The sequence below is a fragment of the Amphiura filiformis genome, chromosome 7, assembly GCF_039555335.1.
Source record: "Amphiura filiformis chromosome 7, Afil_fr2py, whole genome shotgun sequence".
NCBI classification, from domain to species: Eukaryota; Metazoa; Echinodermata; class Ophiuroidea; order Amphilepidida; family Amphiuridae; genus Amphiura; species Amphiura filiformis.
Genome location: NC_092634.1, coordinates 59,565,012 through 59,582,785, shown reverse-complemented (window position 1 = coordinate 59,582,785; position 17,774 = coordinate 59,565,012). Strand labels below are relative to the sequence as shown.

General features: G+C 38.4%; 1 protein-coding gene across 1 annotated transcript in view; it reads right to left on the bottom strand.

Annotated features, from left to right (window-relative positions):
- Positions 1-17,774, bottom strand: part of LOC140157410 (exosome complex component 10-like) — a 43,370-nt gene that overhangs the window by 6,659 nt on the left and 18,937 nt on the right. Inside the window, exons 9-16 of the mRNA XM_072180594.1 lie at positions 12,456-12,646; positions 8,315-8,471; positions 6,842-7,041; positions 6,022-6,133; positions 4,996-5,176; positions 3,955-4,145; positions 1,886-1,999; positions 781-963 (exon numbers count right to left, since the gene is read on the bottom strand). Of these exons, the coding sequence (XP_072036695.1) occupies positions 781-963; positions 1,886-1,999; positions 3,955-4,145; positions 4,996-5,176; positions 6,022-6,133; positions 6,842-7,041; positions 8,315-8,471; positions 12,456-12,646 (1,329 nt within the window). The remainder of the gene's footprint in view (positions 1-780; positions 964-1,885; positions 2,000-3,954; positions 4,146-4,995; positions 5,177-6,021; positions 6,134-6,841; positions 7,042-8,314; positions 8,472-12,455; positions 12,647-17,774) is intronic.

Here is a 17,774-nt window from a genome sequence, read left to right as displayed (position 1 = left end):
CATTGGTTATTTGGAGGGCATTGTGAAAAATCTAAAAATTTTGCCTTTAGAATCGAGGAATATATTCAGAGGTCCAAACCAAAATGTTTAGATTTTTCACAATGCCGGACTTATTACCGATGCAAAGTTATCAACCTCGTAACAATGATCTCTTCACCTTACAAAATAACACAAAACGTTCCTCAAAAGTTTGTATAAATTAACAATTTGTACATTTTCCCTTTCCAAAAATCGAACAGGCTAAAACAGGACGACCAATTACAAAAGTGCATAACCCAATCTGTGCAAATATGGTAATCTAAATACGGCAGCCAGGGCGAGCAAAGTTTGTTCAACGCATTACATGGCGCTCACTGAGGTTACTAATATTTACGATGGAACAATTACGCATTTTGCGGTCAATTGTGAGATACTAATGACCTCGATTTGCATTCACGTTTTTTACAAATAATAAAATACGATTGGATCGTATGCATTGCCTATATTCATGAGGTTATGAATATCTCCTGGAACACAGCATTTGTCACAGATACGCACTAAAATGACTTCAGTGTGTATGCGTGTATACGCTAAGCGTTACATCAACACACATGCCCACGGAATGACGTTATGCTTCTGTGATTGGTACTTCTTGTTGTCAGCGCTAATGTCAAGTTTGCCTGACTGATTTTATTGTAAGGTAAGTCATTTCCATGGAAATGAGCTTAATTTTGCAAAATTGCATTTTCTATGTTTTCTACTCCAATTAGGTGCTTTTTTAACATTAATCAAATCCCCTACCTGTTGTCTAAGTGGTACAGTCTCATCATCTTCATCTTCCGCTGGCATTTCCAATTTATTGACTGTACTCGCAGCATGTTGACTGGTCCATTTCCTATGCGGGGATGGGGCTACAGCAGTATTTGTAGGTGTCTTCTTCTTGGGTTCAGTTGAGGCCTTCAATTTCCACACCACCTCCATTGGCTATGGGATGAACAATTATGACAACATGCTATCAAATATAGTGGAAGGGTTAATCCCATAGACTACTACAAACCATGTATCAACAGTCAAAGTCCCTGTATGCTGTCAATTCTCCCATATTCACGAAGGCCGATGTTCGATTGTGCCGTGTCTAACAAACACGCCAGCGTTGCGTGCCTTCGCATATATGTGACCATCCACCACGAAGTGGTAGTAAAGTCGGCTCTAGATCATTTTCTGTTTATTTCAGCTTTTGAAAAAGTTCACTTTCAGCTTCAAAATGACACCTCAACCAGCTTCATCCGACATCTGGAAGTGAAGTTATAGTTCATCAAAGGTCAAATTCCTAGTATATTCAACATAGAAATCCAATTACTGTTTTTGATTGTATCTCAAAATGGAAAATGCCGACTTTACGACCAGTTTGTCATGGATGGGCACATATGCGAAAGAGCGTTGCGTGCCTTTCGCGATTATGCGATAGACCGTAAAAATACGCGATAAGTGCATAGGAGACTTGCCTGTCGCATTTCATGAAACAGTTAGCCCTCATTATCGGATGATGCTGACACTTTGACTGCTGGTACGCGGTTTGTTATCTTTTTCATCCATGGTTAATCCCTAGACGAGAAAATAGACAGATTATTCACTACAGGCAAATTCCCTGTGCTTTGTATGCTGTGAATTTTCGCATATTCATGAGGGCTGATCATTTGTGTTTAACAAATCACGCACATGCTGTTTGGTTTGTATTATTATCAGGTACAGATTCTTAACTTGCAACCCAAGGGTCGCATTCCTGCACATCTGCGGGCCCTGGAACCCCTTACATACATGTGAAGTAAATCACCAAGTTGCAGTGTGCATACAAATGAAAACCTCTCCACATAATCCCCAAGCTACACACACATCACATACTTACATTTGACGGAATTGCCGGAGTTGTTGTGCTAGTATTCTTATTACCACTGAAACTGATCTTGTCAGCCCCCAGCAAGGATGAAGCTATCTGACTTGGCTTACAACTTGGCAGGTACTGAAAAACAAAGAATGAGGACAAAATGAAAATGAAAAAAAATAATAAAAAATTACATGACACACTAAGTATTACAAAATGGCTGAAAAAAGTGTTAAATTGGACAAAACTACCCAAAATTGGGCTGAAAATTAATACAAATGCGCTAAATTGGAGCAGCCAAAAAACCCAGAATTCTCCTGATCAACTGAAAAATCTCATCTTATGCCTGTAATTTTCTGTAAAAGAGGCAAACATTATTCAGTTTTTGCTACTGTGCATGGTAATTAAGTCCCAACTAATGCCTGCGTAAATTCTCATGAGCCTGCACCAGTCCAGCATAATTAGGCAAAGCACATTTATCATAGGTACTGTTTTAACACATCCAAAATACTGAAAGGTAAGTACTTTAATGATTCAAGTACTGAATGATTTTACACCAAAAAGCCAAATGGTTTCCTAACCCTAACGACCTAAGGGCTTTTCGGCGACGGGAAGGGAAAGAAGGAAGGAATAAAGAGAGAAAAGAAAGAAAGAAGTTGTTTGCTCTGGGTGGGATTCGAACCCGAGACCCCTTGCATGCCAAGCAAACGGTCGGCGACACCTTGCCACTGGTCTTGGGCTTCACTGGCCAGCGAAACCGTGCCTATATATCACTTAGTGCGATTGCGTCATCACACCCCACATGGGATGCACACACGAACAGCGCATAAATCAAGTAGTATTTTGTAGTACACGGTACGGTTAGGGTTAATTCAGTTACTCTAAAATATTTTTGCTACACAATTCTCAATGCAAAATAATTTTGATAATCATAGACACTCTTCAGTCCAGTTTAAACAGAAATGTTTTGAATAAGAACAGTAACCAACATTAGCATTTGCAAGCAAGCAATCAACATTATCACAGGCTTACAATATATGTAGTGAATCTAAGATAAACTAACCATAAGAAATAAACTTTAATTCATCAGAAAGTACTTCTTGGAAATGCTTTGTTCGCTTCAGAAGTATATTTCATACAGTGAACAGGAACAAAGCCATCGTTTTTAACCCTTCCACATGTAGGCAGTAGATGGTACAAAAATTAATCTTTGATGGCTGACAATTCTTGTATCTCGACTCCAACATTGTGGGATCTTATAGACCTTTGAAGCCTAGGATCAGGTGGTTGACATTAGCGGGCCCCGTAGTTTCACAGCTGTGTTGTACAATATACGATGGAAGAGTGTTGCTCCTCCGAATGTCTATCGGTGATTTAGTGGGTGAATACGGTGGTCAAAAATTATTAAAGAAAAGAAGGTTAAAGGCCCACTTAGCGATTTGCTCAAAATTCAGTTTTTTGGAAACATAGCTAGTGGTTAAGAAAAAGAAAGCTGTGTATTTTACAGAACATGACATTTTTTATAAAAATTGTAATAACTCTATTTAAGTTAAGTAAAGAAATAGGCTACATGTTTTTGAATGGGGCTTCAACTTTGTCAATACTACTGTTTTCCTAGTTTTTTTGCCATTTGGAAAATACCTAATGACAGGTTTAATGACTTATCCTTCACTTTTAAGCAATTTATACACAATTTTTCTATTTTTACTCTTTCACTGGGATTACTTAAGGCGGTACTACAGTACTACACCCCCTTGATAAATTTGTGACAATTTCTGCAATTTTCTCAAAAAATAATAACACACTGGTAACAAAAGCTATGTATATTATAGGGGCAAGGAATCCAATTACTTCACTGAAATTTCAGTGATTCAAGACAAATGTTCATTATATATGTTAAAAAATGAGGTACATTCTAGTGGTACCTCTTTTCTTATCATAAATAACATACCGCTTGTCTTGAGTCACTGAAATTCCAGTGTAGTAACTGGCTTCCTTGCCCCTATAATAAACATAACTTGTTACCAGTGTGTAGTTATTTTTTTTTAAATAAATGTAAAATTAGTCACAAAATTTAAACTGGTTGGACTTACCCGTTCAAATGGATTAGCTAAAGATGCTTTGATAGATGCAGCTTTCTTCTGGGCTTCACTCATGTCATCTCCAGTCTTCTTATCACTGATTGAAAACAATGCGATGATTGGAGACGCCATCTTCACGTCTGGTATCCTTGGGAGGCTGGCACTGCCAAACATGGTGGATGTAGTTGCCAAGGCCATAAGGGCTACAACAGAATCACGAAAAGAGATTATCAAAGGAGGTTATAGAAAATGTGGTATTTCAGACAGGACACCAAATCTGAATCAATGTGAACTGGTTTGAAATAGCCCATCAGTATCTCATATGTGACACGATCAAGGGAAATGAGTCGGATGTTGCTAATATTGATTTTCAGATATTGGCAAAGAAAGTGTTAAAATTCTTTTGTTTTATATTGTTTTCAGCAATTGATAAATTGACGTAACTTCACAAAGAAAAGTAGGGTTTTCAGTTTCTGAAAGCTCTAAATGTCCTCTTTAGAAACATGTATAAAACTCATTTTCGACCAGGGCCGACATGCGACTCATTCCCCTTGAACATATTTGAGCAGTATATGGCTCTATACTTACACAAATATTACTAATTTGGTCCTAATCAAAGTGAATTTCAGGGTTCCCGCAACTTGAAGCGTCTAAAATTCAAGGACCAAAAGCATGATTTTCAAGGACTTACCACAACACAAAAATCATGATGCGGCTCTCCATTAGGCACATAAGTGACAGCTCCTCTCCACTCTCCAAATTTGGTCAAAATTATACTTTAGGTAAAATTTCAATTTTCAAGGACTTTCAAGGACCTTGTGCAAATTTCCAGGACTTTCAAGGCCTTGAAAAGGTGTTTTCAAATTCAAGGACTTTCAAGGACTGCGGGAACCCTGGTCAATTTCTGCCTTAAACAGGCTCTCATAATGACTATTTTATTGACATGTTTGACTTCCATTTATGTATGGCTATACACAAATTTTTTTTGATTTAGCCGCCCCCGGCCCCTTTACCCCTAGCTATGCCACTGGTCATAAATTCCAGTTTTCTCACCTCCTGATAAGTCATTACTGAGTCCTCTTGACTGTGTTATGTCTTTATTCACATCCTGTGCATCTGATATGTCATGTGGACACAGTGTCAGGCTCTCTAGTGGATCAACTGCTTTGGTTACAAAACTTCCTGGCTTCACTTTGGCTGGAGTAGGTATCCTATGTTCCTTTGTCGGGGTGGACTGAAACACAAAGTGTAAATAAAACTAGAATTATGCAGTTCGTAATTAAGATGGCCCCACAACAATGGTATGTAAATAATGAATATTTGTAATACAAAGAATATGCAAATGGAAGTTATTAATATTCATAAATGTACAAATAACATGACACAAACAATTACTATACAGCACAAGAGGTGATCATACTCTGTGATCCTACCAAGTTAAGATTTAATTGGTAGAAGGCATGCTCCACACACACACCACCCCATTGCCAAAGGAGAACAGGTCGACCATCCCACTTGTCTCATATACAGAGGCTGTTGGGGGACACAGACACTATATTACCATCTCTGTGTTAGTGAATGGAGTGGATTGATGCATATGAAACCCTGGGGTATGAAACAAATTCATATTTTTTGCTGTTGTCAGAATGGTCCACTTTTTGTGACAGAATTCCATACATATAGCATATCCAGACACCTCCACATGCACCCCTCTTGTAAATGCTGCCAAGTGTGGAGGTATGTGTGTATTCACACACCCACATTCAAACTGGGGAGATTTTTTTAAACAAGTCTGACAGCAACCGTCATACTGTGGAGGTTGATCAAATCAGAAAATGACAGGTGGTGTACCGCCCTCTATGGCTCAAAAATCTCCAACTGTGGAGCTCCACGGTTGTTAGCAGACTTCACAGTTGGTATGTGACAAACCTATGTTTTAGCCAGTTTATTATCAACATGAAAACGAAAGGAGCCTGTACAAAGTAATTTGATGTAGTGTGGTGATGCGTCATGTTGCTAAGGATTCTGGGAAGGGTAATATATCTTCTCTGCCCTGTGACTACACAACTTTGTACATACCTGTACTATATGATAAAGCTTTGCCTTCAGAATAAGTTGGTGGACTTCGTTGACTTGTTGTTTTAATAATGGTGGGATAGGCGTACAGCAGGCCAGCACACCATGAGCCTCTCTATGGTAAAAAATTATACAACAAAACAAGTTACAATGCTTTACTGATGAATAGTAGGGCATAATGTGATCGATATGACCTAGCGGTTGTTTCGGGCTGTGTCAAATGTTGCGCTCTGCAATTCACCTCTACAGCTACTAAATTTGTAACTTTTACAAATGCACCAAATTTCATATACTGTATCAATCTTTGTCAATTTACAGGTTTTGGTAGCAAATGCGGTATCAAATTAGAGCTAACAAGATACTGCACATGACTGTGTCAATCAAATCGTTACAATATCAGCTGGTTTCAATTTATGACGGGTTACATAAGTAAGAATTCTTTTTGTGTTGTGTTTGTATAGCAACCTAAAAAAGTTTGTACACAGAGTTAGAAAAGAAGAATCAGGATTCTCTATACCGCCACGTACAATCGCGCCGTCAACTATGGGGAGAAAATTGGGGGTATTCGGGTCCTTGCCGACGATGCGCGATGACGAACGAAAACAATTCTGCATCATATCCAAAGCATCTTGGAATCGTGTGCAGTTTGCATCAAGTGCGTCTCTCAAATGCACCCATCATCCATTTCGCGCTTGCATGACAAAGATTGCCTCAAGTACATTCTGAGGGAAACCGAATACCACCAACTTTTGCTCCATGCCTGTTTCAAGATGGCGGTCGAGTCCCGGTTCTCCTTCTCTAATTCTGTGTTTTGTAAACTTACCTGGGGAGTTCTTCACAAATATGGAAGAGCATATGGTTAGGCAACACATAGCCGGTGCTTTCGTCTTCTTCCCTTGCCACCCGGTCTCTCCAGGCGTATAACAACTTGAACGCGTCCAGCTGATTCTTGTTGAACGTCTTGCGATTCTTTCTAAACAATGTCATGTAGGATTCATCGGTAAAGGTTGGTTTGATGTATCTCTGAAATTATAATGTAAACAGTGTACAAGTCAACAGTTTGGAACAGGGTTGTAGCTACGCCGGTTGTGCCAGTCGGGTGTAACTGGGAGGACTAATGCTGGCCGACTGGCACAAAAAAAGAAAGAAGTTAGACATTACGCCCCCCGATTACGTGAAAGTCGCAGTGCGTGACGCACATCTTCAGTCAAGCGTTAGACTACCCGGTAGTCCACTTGCCCATTGTGCATACTCTGGATATTGTATTTAAGCTTAAAACTCTCGATTTAATTAATGTGTGCACAATTGATAGATTTTCACATCTGATCTTTTCAGTCACCCTACTCCCTCTCTTTGTTAGCTTCCCAAGTAGACTAATGACTTTGCCTTGCGGTTAAGATTTTTAACACGGGACTCTATGGAGAGTTAGGCCAATTTCTGGCCTAACTAAAATTGGCCATGATGTAATGCATCTTTAAATGGATCTGCCTTGTGATTGGTCGCCCATATCTCGCTATGGTTTAAATCTTCTGGGCCAGCGCCATCACCATTAACTACACCGCACACAACTGTCTGTGGTATTTGCGGCGCTTTTGTGTTGACGCGAAAGTTAATCTCTCATCAAACATCTAGCGCGCACTTGTGGTTAATGGACTGATAAACAAGTATGCTTGACAGTGTGTTTTTAGCGAGCAAAGTCCAGGGGGTAAAGTTCTGCTTACAATTCAAAGTCCATAGTCGAATTTTCGGAGTTCGCTATCAATAAACTGGTAGATTCCAAAATCAGAATTGTTCAGTATTAAAGTGAGCCATTATAATTATGCAAGATAATGTTGCATTCAATTACTTTTATTGTCACTAATCATCTGATATTTTTAACTCTTTATGACCATTTTACTATTGAATACTTTAGTTTTAATAAACATCAGTATAATTTTGAGTTCAACGAAATGGGTTCATCATGACTAATAATAACATATTTTTAATAAAATTCGACTATGGCATAGTCTAGTCAAGCGTCAACGCGGTGATCTTAGCAACAAGGCACTCCGTACCCACAAGATGGCGGCGTTGACGTCACAATGACTACCTCTATTCCAGTTTATATCTACACCCCCTACTGCAGACATGACCTTAATCTCCCACACACAAGGTGTAGAATAGATTTCAAATAGAGTCGTCCATTCAGGTAAACCCCATTTGAAATTCACACTCCCTGTGTGGAAGATCAAGGTCATATCTTCCATAGGGTGTATGGATTTTAACTAGCATAGCTCAATTTCCTTTCGTCACTTACCTTAAGGCAAACGTCCCTACTACGATCTAGTACTGTCCTGAGTAAATTCTGCTGTTGGTTGCCTTGCTTCAGTAACATGTTCTTCATCTTGTGGTATATGTAGAGTAAGTAGTGGGTGTCCTCTCGGGCATATTTCATCATTTCTGACGGTAAGGGTCTGTAACGTACAATAAATACAAAGTGCTACTGTCACAGAGGTATAAGTGCGTTAGTGTTATAGACCTGACGGGGAAGTCCTCTTTTGGTCTATACGCTAGCGCTCGCCTCTTAAATGGCTGGCCGAGTATGCCTTGTATCAAGGACGACCAGTCTGGCCGAGTATGCCTTGTATCAAGGACGACCAGTTTAAACAGAGGAAGTAAGGCGCGAGGAAGAGGAAGTAAGGCGCGCGCGGCTTACGAGGAGGGGGAGCATGTCACGGAGGTATAAGTGCGTTAGTGTTATAGACCTGATGGGGAAGTCCTCTTTTGGTCTATATGCTAGCGCGCTCGCCTCTTAAACCCAGGGTCGTGGGTTCGAGTCCCGGCAGGACCAGAAGTGGCTCTAGGAGGCGCAGGATATGTCGGTGAGGGGTTTGTGACACTACTGTACATTTACAAGACATTAAACATTAAACTGTCTGGTACCACTCTACCTGTCTGATCATCCGTGTTCCATCTGGGGAAAGCCTTTGTCACAATCAAGATTCTACGCACCTTGTCATTCCAAAAATAGACATTGAACGGTCTGGCACCACTCTATAACTACCTCTTTGATTGTCTGATCAGCCGTGTTCCATTTAGGGAAGGCCTGCATTCAGTGTCTTTGGACCCAAAATCTGGAACAATCTTCCCTCATCCATTAGGTCATCTGCCATAGTTGCTACTTTCAACGTAGCCTGAATACCCACCTTTTTAACCATTGTTGGCATTTTTTTGTTTTGTTTTTGTTTTCTTGTAGTTTATAGTAGTAGTGTAAATTGCAATGATCATTTTGAAATTGCGCTATATAAAAGTTGTTGTATATATGTAAAACATTGCAAGAATTTAGAAGGTTGCTTTCATAGTAAAAATGGCTTGACCCCTGTCATCATTAATTTTTTCACCCAAATTGTAAAATGACCCGGTGAAAATATTTTGACCTGGTGCTATACATTTTCAAGCCAGAGTTCCACAATACTTTTCAGACCGGAACGGCATCAAACAGTTACTTATTATGTGCAGGATGGGGATGTGATATACTGTAGAATTCCATCTACATGCATATATGCCTTCAAATAAGGTTTTTTTGTCAAAAGAGCCAAAAATCGGACACCTAGATCACCATAAATTACATTAGATTGGTCTTAAAATGATACACGTTTGTACAGCTCCCTGTATCAGTAAAATACTTGCTCAAACTCCAAAATAATGTTTTTGTGGAGGGTGTCTGCCTTTGGTCTTATTCTTTAAAAAAAAACCTTGTTTTTTATAGATGGAATTCCACCTGTGGGAGTCTGTGTCTGACTTACCTAATTTGTGGCATCGAAGACAAACTTCAGGACCGCTGCATTGTCAATGTTATCATACTTTCAAGCAATTGTTATCAATTTAATTTTGTAATCAATTTAATTTATCATCATTTTATTTGTAGATTTATGTGCTTACTTGTTTTGTTCTCTTACAGAGTTTTTGTTTGTTCAAGAGAATATTTGAATCAACACAGTTCCTGAATATTTCGACAAATATTATGAAACTGTCGTTGGTGTCTACGCTTGTGGCACTGGACAAATCTATTGCTGGATATTTACATGCTGTGCCGTGTGGTGCTCTGTTAAAGACAAAACTATCTCACGAAGCGAAAGTTTCCCAGGACAAAGTTTATTAACAACTTTTCAATGCTAAAAAAGCTGTAGATGAATTGAAGTCCTTGCCATGGAAATTGTTTCAAGATCTTAGCAAAGCAATTGGTTAACCTCTTCTTACCAAACTCCATTTCATCACAGAAGTTTTAATACCAGGATTTGTTTTGGGATACATGGTGTCAAACGGCCGATTCATAAGACAGGAATCTAAAGTCTGCACAACAAATAACGCAGCTGTTATAAATACGCCTATAGCTTCAGAACTAATAATTGTTTCCACAATATTTCTACATAGAAAGAAGGCTGATTTATTTACACACATTTTGATACCCCATTTGTCAAATGTTGTTCAATATTAACAACACAGTAGTGCTAAAGAAAAATAAAGTTGCAGTTTACAGCGATCAATGGTTATTACGCAAAACCCTCCATTTATCTTCGGGATGACTTCAAATCAATACAAATAGCTGCAAATTTTTAATTGGTATTTTTCTTTAAAAAGCTGCCGTGTTGTTAATATTGAAACGAAATTAGACAAATGGGGTATTAAAATGTGTGTAAATAAATCATCCTGCTTTCTATGTTGAAATATTGTGAACACAATTATTAGTTCTGACGCTATAGGCGTATTTATAACAGCTGCATTATTTTTTGTGCAGTCTTTATTGTGGCAACAAGTGAAGGAGTTGGTATGGTTTTTGTACAGACGGCAATTATGTTGTTTCATAAATACATAACGTACAAAGAACTCTTGTACATTTCATCTGTAACAGCAGCCCTCTCATTGTCATTGACAACTTTGTTTGGCGGTTACATCACTTGGAATATCTTATCGTTTTTTTTGTTGGCATAGGAATTGGCAGTCTTGGTGGAGAATGAGATTTTCCTATTGAGGCTAAGGCTCATTTGTATATTGATTATGCTAATCAAGGGCTGTGGATCCTCATTGACCGTGTTCAGCCCAGCGCAGGCAGACATGCCAGTTGTTTTTTTCATGGTATGTTTAAGGTGATAAGGATTATGAGATCAATATAATAGTTTAATCACAAGTTATATTTGCAGATGGGAAGATATACCTGGAGAAGCCAAAAAGAGCAAGCAGGAATAGCAGAGAGGTAGGCAGGAGGACAGAGGACAGGTAGATAGCAGCGGTATACAAATGGAGCTGGAGGATTGAGTAGTGGAGGCAGTGTTAGGTAAGGCATCAGGGACGCTATTAAGCCTGGCTCCTCAAATGCTTGGCGCTGAAGTACAGTGCTTACCAAGGTTAGTAGTGTGTGTTAGTATGTGTTGGTAAGCAAAGGAGTGGAGACTCAAGAGGAACTCGTTTATTTCCAGACAGACTTCTACGGTACTTTGTGTCCGAGTGGCGTCGAAGACAAATTGCAGGCCTGCTGCAGTGTGTCAATGTCAGCATACTTTTGAGTGGTTGTTGTCAATTTAATTTAGTAATAAATCTAATTTATCGTTGTTTTATTTGTAGATTTATAACCAAGAACTGAAATATTTGCCTCGTACCTGGACTGAACTCCAAGGACTTCAAAAATAACAATCCTGGATTCCCCGACCCGCACAGACAATCAAGTAGAATATCCAACCTGACCCTGGTCTGATTCGGGGTGCCGACAATCAAGTAATATAGCCTCCCAGGCCCTGGTCTGATTCGGGGTACCCTGCCCATCTTTTAATTCATAGCCATAATCTCCTTTTAGAAATCTTTGCAAATAAACAAACATGCTTAAATCTACCAAGGCTTGGTCTAAAGCCAAGGAACCTTGCGAGTTGGCCACTTAATTTAAGCACATGACTGTGCAATGGACATACCATCCCAGCAAATACAAAACGTTTAATAAAGAAAACATTTAAATTTTGGGTTATTTAAAAGGTATAGATTGTTTTAATAACATTCAAAAAACATTGTTTGAAAAATTAATAAAAAACATTCTAACATACTGTTATTCCAATGTTGACAAAATATTTGCAAAAATGCTTACCCAAAACATTTTACAACAACATTTTGACAACATTTTAAAAATGTTGTTGCAGTGCTTTCTCATATGAAACGTTTGCATAACCTTTATATAACCCATAATTTAAATGTTATTAAAACATTCTGAATAAAATCAAACGTGTTTAAAAAATGTTTACAACATTTTAAGAACATTTTTGTGTTTGCTGGGATTTTGCCTCCAGAAGACTATGCCAGGGTTATTGAATCTACAATTTGGTAGCCCAAATTATTGGGCAATTTTCAGAGATCTGGGACAGGTTTCAGGCCTGAGAATATTTGAAAACCCTGATAAGACTCTTTGTACCCACCTTATTCTCCAATCTGCTAACTGGTATTGTTTATCAGCCTCCACACTGCAATACAGCTGAAGAAGATATGCTAAGGAATGCCTCGGTAGGCCTAAGAGTTGAGAAGCGGGACTGGTATCAAACATATTCACCACATACAGCCCCAGGTCACGCTGAAGCCATTCTACGTCCATATTGGCACCATGAAACACCTGCAAGAAATAACGACAATGGTATATTCCGATTGAAATCCATACACCCACTACAGAAGACATGACCTTGATCTCCCATACAGGAGGTGTAGATTTCATCAGAGTCACCCATTCAGGTAACCCATTTGAAAATCACCACACTCCCTGTGTGGAAGTTTAAAGTTGGCCAGATAAGCAGCCTCATACCCATTTTTATTCATCAAAACTGAGATTTTGGTATCAGAAGAAAGCTCATATTTTTCTCATTACCCAAGTGAAATTCAACGCCCGAGATGTTTAGTTTAAATAGTGTGAACAAAAACGTAGTGATTTGTGGTCACCACACTGGAAGTGCAGTATGTACTATCCTATGGGGCATTGTTATACAAGTGTCTGCTTCTCTGCTTCTCATATCAAAACCACTGAAACAATGCAACTCAAAATTTGGAAATAGTAGGTTTTTATGGTAGGCCTCAATCTAAGATAGAAAAGAGAACATGAAAAATGACCACGCCTCTTTAAGATCATGTCTTCCATAGGGGGTGTATGGATTTCAACTAGAATAGCTCAATAAGCTAATTGTATACCATAACCTATGCACTGGATATTAACTCAATTCATGCAAGACGCAACAAGAGTTCACTTCATTTTACCCCTTATCATGTGCAAAACCAGCCTTGACAATCCGAGAGGACAAAAGCATGGTCATTGAGAATCTTGTCCTGATAACAGGTGAAATACCATCCAAAATAGGTGATAAGAATTTACATCCTCTTTACTGATAACATATATATAAGTCCACTTTTGGCAACTGGACTTTGTTAAAATACACATACTCTACAGTGCAACAGGGCATAAATGCCCTAAATTTAAAAGCTATATAATTTATGAACAATATTCACTACACATACAAAAATACTACTACAAGGGATTTTCAACATTATAGGAATCCAAACAATCAAGTACCAACATGCACAGCTTTGTCCTTATATCACTTTTGGGTTTTAACAAAATGTTATCAAACCTCTACTGTGATTGGCAGCTGCATAAGGCATCTCTTTGATAGCTCTGATAATGCCCAGCCATTCAGCAAGTGGCTAATAACTGACCTTGACAGGCTTGAATGAACACTGTCATCTGCTACAAAACCATCACACTCTAGGACCTGGTCACTCTATAATGCAACAGGGAGCACAGTCCTTTAACAATGGCGTGAAATACTCATTATTGATTAGGCGCGGATTTTAAAAGTACAGCTCCTGTGCGTGTATAGCAAAAATTTGGAATAGAATGTTTGGAATTTTATAACTAAAATACTAAATGCATTTTGCAAAATGTGCTCTGACCAATTTATAAAGCATTACATTAGCTTTAATTTGACATATTTCTTGACATGTTTGGAGTTATGGTAAGTCATTGAAAAAATATTTATTAATTAATCAATTATGTCCATTAATTAAAAAAATTAAAACAAATATGCAGATTTTCTCTGACAGAATTGTAGGATTTGACAAGAGTCAATATTTCTTGTAAGTTTGATTCTTATAACATATTTACTTTTGACGATAAAAAAATAAATTCATTTTTTTCATACATTTCTTATTATTATGTTAATTATATGAAAATGTACGAAAATGTGTGAAAATTTGCAACCTTAGTAAAGATCAGAGGTTGATTAAACAATGTTGTAAGTTAGACTGCTGCCCTCAGTCGTCAACCGTCTGGATTGACGACTGAGAAAACTATGTGGAAAAAAAGTGACGGATTTTGCAACAGGATTCCTGTGGCATAGAGCATGCGCAAATGTGTCCAAATTGACCTTTTGACCGCGTTTGTTGTTTTTAGAAGTTCAGAGCGCGATTTTGTCACAGCGGCGCGGTACAGCGACGCTGCGACGCTGGCGCCGCTAGTCAGTCGCGCACTGGCGCACAACTGAAGTTGCATTAAATAGTTTTCAGAAGTCCGTCATGATATTGGCTGTAAGATAATCAGTCGTCACTACGAAGCATACACAGTACATGCGAAGTGTAGGCGGCTGATTGGAATTAGTCTAGTTGTAAGTGACATCTTTCACTTTAATCTAGATTTTAAATTACGTGTCAATCTGTCCAAAATTGCAGTTTAGGGCATTTATGCCTTGTTGCACTGTAGCTATAGTACACACCGACATCGCCCAGTTAATAATTACATTATGCAGCAGAGACACTGAAATTAATACCCGGGATCGATACACGTGAATGTGCTATGCACGATTTGATATTCAGACAATAAATCTTTGGATACCAGGGTAGAAAATGATGAATATCTCCCGTAATTGATTTAGTCTAAAGAAGCCAGATTTTGTTCCTTGCACTTGAATATACGTGTTCAACGGATAAATAGTCGTTAGCTTGCATCTTGTGAAAGAACCATTGCGTCTTGAACTCAAAAACTGACAAAAATATTCTGATTTTATATGTGCAGAACTATAGCGCAGTGTAGGCTAGCTGCACTCACTCGTGCAAGCAGTCTAAAAGCATATGACCATTGACCTCATCAATGGCGTATACATGCTCACTCACACACAGAGAGGTCAATTACCAGGCTATTGTCAGTAGCCTTATTCGGATTTCCCTAGGCTCATTATGTGTCTCAAAGGTCGGAACAAAATGGACATGCGTGGCTGTGGATTCAACTTACCATGGCGATTTCTGCCATGAAGATATCGGGGCTATGACACTGTGTAGTAGGTCTGCCGTAATTTGAGCTTTTCAACTAAAATTTCCACTGGAATTATAACTCTTGCATTTCTTTCATGGGAGGTATGGAATTAATCTGGATCTGCCCAATGACTACCACCACTTTTGGTCTGCAGGAACGGTCTAATTTCCAGTGACATAGTTCATCGACCTTCATCCAACCAAGCAAAGCACAGAAGTTGACCTCAAGTGACAGAATTGTACCCGATACATTCACAGCTCATTGTATGATTGTAAAAGCATATTATAGTTAGGCAAAAAAAAAAAAAGATTGTTTGCTTGTCCTCCAGCGACCGACCGTAATTTACCACCCAAGTTTAAAAATAAAAAAGTTTTTAAAAACTGTTACCGACCGACTGACCCATGTTTGTGACTGTGCGAGTTTTTTTATATATTTTTTTTATGTACCGTACTACTTTTCAACAAAACTACAATGATAACAAACTCAAAAATTAAATAAGATGAAGAAATTAATAAAATAAACACCTCAAAAGAAATAAGTCCCCCCTCTGAACATGTCGTCATAACATCGTAAGGTTTCATTTTGTACCAACAAAACTAACTTTGAAAAAAATTATATGACTGTTTACTAAGTGCTGTGTGAAAATGAGAGATTTCCATGACTTCAGGGCTGAATGAGCCTAAATTGAATGCAAAAACTGCCCTTTTCAAAAGTCACAAAGTAGGCCTATGTTGATTCATGGCTTGTTACTAATGGAAAACCCCATGTGTTTGAGTGCAGTTTAAAATCCTCACCAAGTGAACATTTACTGTAATGTGTATCGATTCTTGATCATTCAGCGATGCAAATCCCCTTGGTGCAGAGTTCAGCACAGTGAGTTGTAAGATGGTCAGTTCCATTCCTTGTCCCAATACGCCTTGCAGTTAACAAGCATAAGCCTACTTTGTGACTTTTGAAAAGGGCAGTTTTTGTCTTCAATTTAGGCTCATTCAGCCCTGAAGTCATGGAAATCTCTCATTTTTACACAGCACTTAGTAAACAGTCATATAATTATTTCAAAGTTAGTTTTGTTGGTACAAAACGAAACCTTACGATGTTATGACGACATGTTCAGAGGGGGACTTATTTCTTTTGAGGTGTTTATTAGAAATAGTTTTCACCAATAGTTCTAGAATATCGCAAAAAATCGCTACAACCATCTCTCTGCAGGTAAAGCTTTGCTACTGCAAGTACTGGTTTGCAAGCTATGGCTGCCCGTCGGAGTGTGTAAGAGATAGTGGTTTCGATAAAAGAACAAACACTTGATGCAACATGCTATTTTTAAAGTAATACTTTTTGTCTGTTATTTTTACTTGTTCGAAATAAATGACACATATGAACAAATTAGATAATTATTTAAAAACATATTTAGAAATTTACTTACTTTATGCGTAAAATAAAAAACTTGAATTATTTTTGAATAGTCCATATTTTGAACAACACCAACGCAACGTTTGTATTTGGTCTGCAGGCAGCATAATATTATGTAAGAAACATGGCGGTATTAAAGTTTTATTTAACTGGGTTTGCAGCGTTCCAATTAATTCCACACTATTTGAGGCCTATACAACAGTAATATGGATAATGTGGAGGTCAAAGGAATGGTTTGTTTAAGGTGTATTAAAGTGGCAGAAAGTAAGAAGTGTAGGAAATGAGATCGATGATAGAGAGGGTCATGGGGTAGGAACTTGGGTGCAATCGGGGAAAAAAAAGTTTCCCGACCGACCGACCCAACTCTGAAAAAGTTGTGGAGGACAAGCAAACAATCTTTTTTTTTTGGCCTTAAGGCAAAGCATCCAATCATAACCTCAGTGTGTTGATGAAAACCACAATACAAATTGCTGATGTGTTGGGGAAGTTATCATTTGAAATCTTCAAATATTTGGGGATTTGACTACCAAATTCTCAATTGACAAATTCTTGTAGTCTCTTTTATACAGGAAAGGATCAAGTTCTGCTTAAGTGACCACAGGGTCCTGGCCGCAATGCATGTCTGGAAGAACAATTCAATAACAACAGCCCATATAGTACCCAGCACTATGTTGAACAAAGGAGAAGTCGTGCGCTTTCTTTGTTAAAAGCAATTTCTCAATTGATTTCATTGCATTGGAAGGCAAAGATTGAAATAAAACATGTTTCCATTTTTTAAAGACCATTTAGTCCCTAAAATCCAAGATGGCCGCCGTGATTGAAAATTTGCCATATTTTACTCATAAATTGCGCTTTAGTAGGGTACAGAATGGAATTCCCCTTCTCGGGTTGAGTACAAGAAGTTTTGAAGGTGTTTCTTTATAGATTTGAGGACGCTGAATAAAATGAGAGAAGTCTGCACCATCGAACAGTGTGGGAATTCTTGGTAGAGGCGGTTTTCAAGATGGCGCCAAAATCCCTTAAAATCACCATAACTTGG